Here is a 6,818-nt window from a genome sequence, read left to right on the forward strand (position 1 = left end):
AGAGACAAGCTACGCAGGCCTGGTCCCTGCGATTAATTAACAGGAGTTACAGTAAATCCAAAGTGTGGATTTACTTGGAAATGATACAGGACGGCCCAGGAACAACCAACCTTAGTAGGAAAAGACATTTCATTCATCCACCTTAAACTCAGCTTATCATTTAAAACGTGCCAGTAGCTGAATGCTTGGTTTTTCCTGCTTTTACAGAACACCTGTGAAATTATTTGAATCTTTTTTTTTTCTCCCCTAAAAATAAAAAATGACTGCTGCTGACCTGAGTAAACTTTGACCTATCAGTGTTCGACCCTTTTATCACTGCATCCATATGTGAAAGCACCAGATAAAACGCAAATTAAACTTTTGATTAAAAAGGATCAAAAACTTCTAATATGAAAAAGGTTTAATTGCTCATAAGTCACCCAGTAGGTTCCAGTTTTTGTTTTTTTTAAACAGACTTTGCTCAAAAAAACGACATATCTTCGTGTTTCTACTATGCTACGATCAAACCGGAGGCATGCTGAACACCAGATACACTACAGCAAACAGAAAGTTGGAGAACTAACAAGTAACAGAGCAGCTGAGCCGACTGCAACAAGTCAGCCTGACACAGACAGATGGAGAGGAAGGATGAAGAGGAGGTGGAGGGATGCAGATTACCTGAAAAAGCAAGCTGCAAGTGAGGAGGTAGGGCAGCCTGTGACCCTGACTGGAGACTCTTATACAGATCTGAGGAGAGATGGAGGGTAGGGTGGACAAATGAGAGGAAAGACAGCAACAACCAGGGAGAACTGGGAAAAGATGACACCGTTAAAATGTGAGACCAGCAATAAAAGATAGTCGAGGATCAAAGCTGTCAGCGAGGCGAACGAGTACAAAGGGCTGAAACGACAGAGACTGGTGCAAAAAAAAAAAAAAATGGTGAGAACAAAGGAGGGAGACTGGTTTGTAAAAGAGGGTCATGGCAGGGGAAGCACTGCTGGTTTACAGAAATACACAGTGAACCAGTAATATTTAAGGAGTCCCATTTAGTCTCTTACAAAGCAAGATTATTGTAGTCAACTAAAACTACATGTGAAAAACATTTTAGTTAACCAAAATAAAAATAAGTATTTCAGAATAAAAATAGAATATGCTTAGTTTTAGTTCTTGTTAGTTTAGTAAAGATGTTATTAAAGCTTCATGGACGCGTTTATTGAGATTCTGGATGTCTACAAGACTGAGTCAACTGCATTCAAAGAGTTATGCATCTTTATTGTTACAGCTGTACTGATTTTTCTAAATCTTGGCTCTGACATCTGCTCTCCATACAGTAATAATTAAACAGACTACAATTAGCACTGAACATTTAAGTCCTAGGTGACTTGCTTCTTCAGTTATTGCACTGAAATTCAAACTCATCTGATATTTTTAGCAGATGCACCTTTGGTAAGTTTTTCAAAATCCTACATCGCTTCGTTCTCAGGTTATTGCATTCACAAACTTGGGAGTCCACCCTCCCAACCGCACACCTGGTGGTGTCACGACAATATCAGATTAGCCTTTTACGACTGAGGGGTAAAAACTAAACTGAAACAAGAAAATCTATAATCAAATCAACAAAAACTACAACAATTCTGCTACAGTTAGTAAGTATTAAAATACTTTTAAAGATGCTACTAGTTAAATTCCTATATCTGTGAAAAGGTTACCAGAGTAACTCATTTTCTAGCTTAACAGAAACCGCCAGTATAAATCCTGTACCATCTTATTTTTTGTGTTTTACCGCAACCCCCACTTAATATAACGTAGTTGCAAGTTGTAATAAAAGGCAAAAATAACTTCCTAAAGTCTAACGTGTTATTGATATAGGATATCAAAGGCCTTTTATTTTAAAAAGCACAGTAAAGTCTGTCTGTTGGCGATAAAAGATGCAGGTCCCTTAATTAAGAGCCCACTCACCCATTAGGTCGCTCTGTGCTAACGGGTATCCTGAGTTGGAGCTGGGTGCTGTGCCCATTCCAGCCGCCCCGGAAGCTCCAGGAGGGCTGAAATTGAGCAACGACGGAAACTGGAAGGGTAGCGAGACAGGCACCAGACCTCCCAACATCCCGAAGCCCAGGGGCAAAGCAGAGGGGTTGCCCAGGAGGGGAGTGCCTGCAGTCGATACCTGCAAAGGAAACACAAAATATATACAAATATATTCAAAATAAAAGTCTAAGAGTGACTTCCCGTTGGTGGAAACTAACCTGTGAGAGGTGTGACGTTGTGGAGGATGTGGCCAAAGTTCCTGAAGCCACCCAACCATTTCCAGCCTTTGAACCCTGGCTGGCCCCACCCACCACCCTCTGCCTCTGCCCGTGACTGGCTGAGACTGAAGGTGATTGGGGGGTTTTGTCCGGATGACTGCAGACTGTCGAGACCACTCCCTTGTTGTTAGAGTTGTTGTTGATGCTACTGTTGCTAGTGGTGGACTGAGGTTTCTGGGCTCCAGTGAAGCTGCAGCCGCCCTGTGTTTGTTTCACCTGCCCGCCACCTGATACACTGAAGGGGGGCCGGAAAGTTTTGGGGGTTTTGGGAGAGAACTGGTGTTGCTGCTGTTGGGTGGAGATTATTTGATGGGAAAGCGGATTTGACGGTGAGGATGATGGCGAGGGGGAGGATGAGGGTGGTGGGGTGGGGGCGGGAGGCCGAGGGGTTAGCTTGATGATGGGAGAAGAGTTGCTGCTGTGCGAGGACTTGGTGAGGGTGGCCTGCATGGGTGTGATGAAGTTGGGCTGGTGGTGGAGGTGTGTGTGGGATTTACCTTGAGCGGAGTGTGCGGTATGGGAGGTTGGCGAGGGTGAGGAGGTGGCCGGTGACGGGGGGCAAAAGGACTGCAAGCCATGGTGGGAGGTAGAGTTGGAGCGGGACTGAGGGGAAGGGGAGGAGGAAGCTGTGACGTTGCTGTTGACAGCGCTGCCATTGCTGCTGGATTTGGCGCTGCTCTTTCCCAGTGCGTGACTTGCTCCCATTGTTCCCAGTATCCCCACCGGGCTAGCAAAGCCTTTCTGATGGGGGGGCAGCAGAGGGGAAGCTGTCGGAGGAGGCCGATGCTTTGGAGGAGAGGGGGAGGGGTGCGGATGCATCTTCCCCATCACTGTGCTTGGCCGGTGATTGGGTGACGCCATGGTAACATGTCTCTGAGTCTGGGTTTGGCCCATGACACCAGATCCTTTGATCGGGCCATAGTGACCGTCTGCAGTCCTGGAGGCTAACGCTAGGCCTGCTGCCTGCACGTGAGCAAGGGAGGAGACAGCCGGGGACGAGGAAGAGGAGGTAGAAGAGGAGGTTGGTAGCGTTGTTGTTGGCAAGTTCACAACAGATGCAGCTGTCAGCGGAGCACTCTCCACTTTAGACAGGGAATGGTGCTGCGTTGTCTGTGCTAACGAGGCAGAAAGCTGAGAGCCTGAGGGGTAGTGAGGGGCGACGGGTGGAGGAGAAGAGGTTGGTATTTGCAGCGGTGGGGGAGACAAAGGGCTGTCTGTGGGACCCTTGGATGCATTGCTGAGGAGGGCCAGAGCGTGGGAGATGGAGTCCAGAGAGGGAACGGTCAGATCTTCATCCAGAGAGTCTGACAAACAGATGGGCTCCGAGGAGGAGAGGGGCTGGCGGTTGGAGGTCAGAACAGATGTGGAGATGGGCTGAGATGGGGTGGAGGTCATGCCTAGCGATGGTTTGTGGAGCCAAAGGCCCTCCTAAAGAACAGGAGAACACAGTCAGTATCACCCAAGCTCCACAAAGAAACCAGAACTTATTTCTAACCACTTCTCTTCATAAAGTACAGCTCCAACATTTTACCCACAAAACACTTTTTAAACCCTGAACGAAACTCATAGGTTCCTTCACACAACTCCTCCTTAACATTTGAGCTTTTACTGTGAAAAACGTCAGGAAGCGTTTTTGTTTTTTTTAAGCAGTTTAACAGTGGCTTTATGATTCTGTGTCATACCTGTCAGACCCTTCTGAGACCTCGCCCCGTGGCCTGACTGCACCACCTATAAATGTTACTACACCTGGCTGTATAAATCCTACAAATCACTTATTTTTTGAGAGATACACAAATATGATACAGCTACAGTTGTATTAATTCACGAAAGAACTTCAGCCAGTGGGCTCAAATTGAACGATTCATAAAACTGCTGTAAAATAAAAATACACACACCCTTTTTTCTTTTTGATATTTTGCAGTAAATAGTCTGAGCTGTCACTCACCTTGGGTTTAGCCTTGGGTCCAGGCACCATTCTCTTTTTCACTCTGTGTGGAAAAATACCAGCAATTATTCACCCTCTTCAGCTGACATTTTACATTGACGCTCAGTCCCAGTAAAATTCCTGCATGCTCAGAGTTACGGGAGAAACAAAGGACACACTTACAGGTTTCCAGTGAGGTGATTGTGAACAACAAGACTCTCCTTGAACAAGATCCTGAGAAACAGGCAATAAACAACAAAGTCAGCCAAAAATCAGGGTCACTGACATTAAGAACGACATCACCGAGAAAAACGGAAAACACATTAAAGTTGGATACAGTCGGTTCCAAAGGTTCCTAATGTGGATGGATTACTATTGTTCAGGGTTTACACATATCAAATAGACTTAACTGCTCTCATGGCAGCAGCAAATTTATAGTACTTTGACAACATTTAAAACACAGTTTGCATACGTTGCACTTTTCCGCGGATAAGTGCCTCCTGCTTGTAACGAGCTGAACACACAAAAGCAGCACAGACCTGGTCTGCATCCAGCCCTTGGGCCACAGTGGTTTGACCTCATTCTCTAAGAAAGCCTTGAGGTAGTCCTCCACAGACAGAGAGCACTGGTTCTCCATCTCATAGCAGCTCAGCTTCACTCGCACTAAGCTGCACAGCAGGTTCCTGCACAAACACACACACACTCCACTCAATATTAAGGTGAAAAACAGGCTGCAGTCTCCGAGCACAAAATGACAGAAGACACTGATATGCTTCAAAGAGGCAGAGGTATTCATTTATTTTGAATTAAATGAATAAATAAATGTCTTTGTAGTACGATGGAGAAAATTAATGAGCACTTATCAGCAGTTTTATTCAGACACCATTTCTGACCTGTGGGTTTCCTCGTTATTCCTCACCATGCAGGAATAAAACTTTAACTTCGGTTTTAGTGAAATATAAGTAGGAAAAAAAAAAATGGAGAATGGTGAAAAGTAAAAGCTCTTTCTCCAGGATGTGAAGTGTTAATCCTGCAAGCTCTGAACGGACATAAATTGTTTACAGCCTGTATGAGCTCGGTTTACTAGATTAAACACCAGCGGTGGAGAACAAAGGGGAAGATGAAAACAAAAAGAGACGAAGAGAAAACAAATCACTCCACACAGCAGCACAAAGACGCTGGAACGGCATCCGGCCGGCTCTTCCAGCAGGACAGACTCGGATCATTACCTGAGCTTGTCGTCCCAGACAAACTTCTTCCGAGGTCCCACGATTCTCTTCCCAGGTTTCTCCTCATCGTCCTCCTCTGAGCCGTTCTTATCGCCCTCCTCTGACTGCTGTCTGCAATAAAACACAGATATAAAAGTGAACATAAACGGCTTGAATAAACCATTTTTTCCTCAAGAAATTAAAGTCAACAAGATGCTTTTATGCATTTTCCATCCAAGTTTTTATATACGTTATGCTTTGAACGTCGTACGGTAGCAGTATTCGGGTATGTATCCACAGGCAGCATTTTTAAGACTTCTTTTACATCAGTGTAAATAAATGGATGTTTCTCCCCTGCTATTATTAATAGTTTTGATATTATAAGTCTCCCTCCATCTCAACTTAACTGACAAACACAGCAAGGGAAAAAAAGCTGCTTTGCACTGACTGGACTTTGAGCACCGTTAACTCTGATCTTCATACGATTTGCATAGAAGACAAATGCTGCCAGTGTGACAACGGCATCGGGAACTCCGATGACATGGGTGGATGGAAAAAAGATTATCAGGAGAGTTCACATATCACTTCTTTTAAAAGAGCTGTCCTCAAACTGCTTTCAGAGGACTGCTCACCTTCTGGAACAAAAAGGACTGACTTACTTTGCAACCTTAGCCATGCACTCCATGTTATATTTCGCTATCTGCTCAGGCATCACACTGCACACTGCTAGCTTCAGCTTCAAAAGTGGCGTCCGCAGTCGATCGTCCTGAAAGAAAAAGCAGAAATGGATGTAATGACAAAGGGAATGAGAGGTAGAGAAAAGAAAGAAATTAGGAGGAGGGAAGACATTAAGGTCGGAGTGAGGGGAGTGGGGAAAGAGAGGCAGCAGAAGTGAATGAAGACTCAGAAATGAAAAAGTTAAGAGAGACAAAAAAAGGCGAGAAAGGGGAATAATAAAAAAATATGATGGAGAGTTAAAGAGCGAGACAGAGGGTCGGGGTATGTAGATTTATTTTGTCAACAATCCAACATTAATGGTGCATGACAAAGAAGACCTTTGGAAGCCTGTTTTCAGCTGCAAATCTCTCTGCGCTAGTCTGCCCACGCTGAGATCCCTGCACGTTATTAACGGAAGCACCGAATACAGCTAGGGATTAACCGCTGCGTGAAAAAGGCAAACGTGACAGGGACGAACAAGGGGGGAGTTCTGGCGATGGGTAGGAGCTCAGAAATATCTCGAAAGAGCTCAAAAGAAACAAATAGAGTTAAATTTCAGCATCTCCTTGATGTGTTGGCTGTGAAAGAAAAAGCTAAAAGCTCAGAAATGGAGCATGAAGCTGTTAAATACGGAGCCCCCCAGGGGACATGGGAGAAAAAAAAATTGGGGAGGAAAAAAAAAAA

At 44.8% G+C, this 6,818-nt stretch overlaps 1 protein-coding gene across 2 annotated transcripts in view; it reads right to left on the minus strand.

Annotated features, from left to right (window-relative positions):
- The window catches only part of ubn2a (ubinuclein 2a), a 20,797-nt gene that overhangs the window by 2,722 nt on the left and 11,257 nt on the right, over positions 1–6,818 (minus strand). Inside the window, exons 9-16 of one of the 2 annotated variants that reach the window (XM_005934479.3) lie at positions 6,077–6,183; positions 5,439–5,549; positions 4,749–4,892; positions 4,393–4,443; positions 4,231–4,273; positions 2,226–3,713; positions 1,939–2,146; positions 658–726 (exon numbers count right to left, since the gene is read on the minus strand). In XM_005934479.3, coding sequence (XP_005934541.1) covers positions 658–726; positions 1,939–2,146; positions 2,226–3,713; positions 4,231–4,273; positions 4,393–4,443; positions 4,749–4,892; positions 5,439–5,549; positions 6,077–6,183 — 2,221 coding nt within the window. The remainder of the gene's footprint in view (positions 1–657; positions 727–1,938; positions 2,147–2,225; positions 3,714–4,230; positions 4,274–4,392; positions 4,444–4,748; positions 4,893–5,438; positions 5,550–6,076; positions 6,184–6,818) is intronic. The other variant, XM_042225754.1, reaches the window with a different exon arrangement.

Source organism: Haplochromis burtoni, unplaced genomic scaffold, assembly GCF_018398535.1.
Source record: "Haplochromis burtoni strain Fernald_Lab_line unplaced genomic scaffold, NCSU_Asbu1 Contig_181, whole genome shotgun sequence".
Taxonomy (NCBI): Eukaryota; Metazoa; Chordata; class Actinopteri; order Cichliformes; family Cichlidae; genus Haplochromis; species Haplochromis burtoni.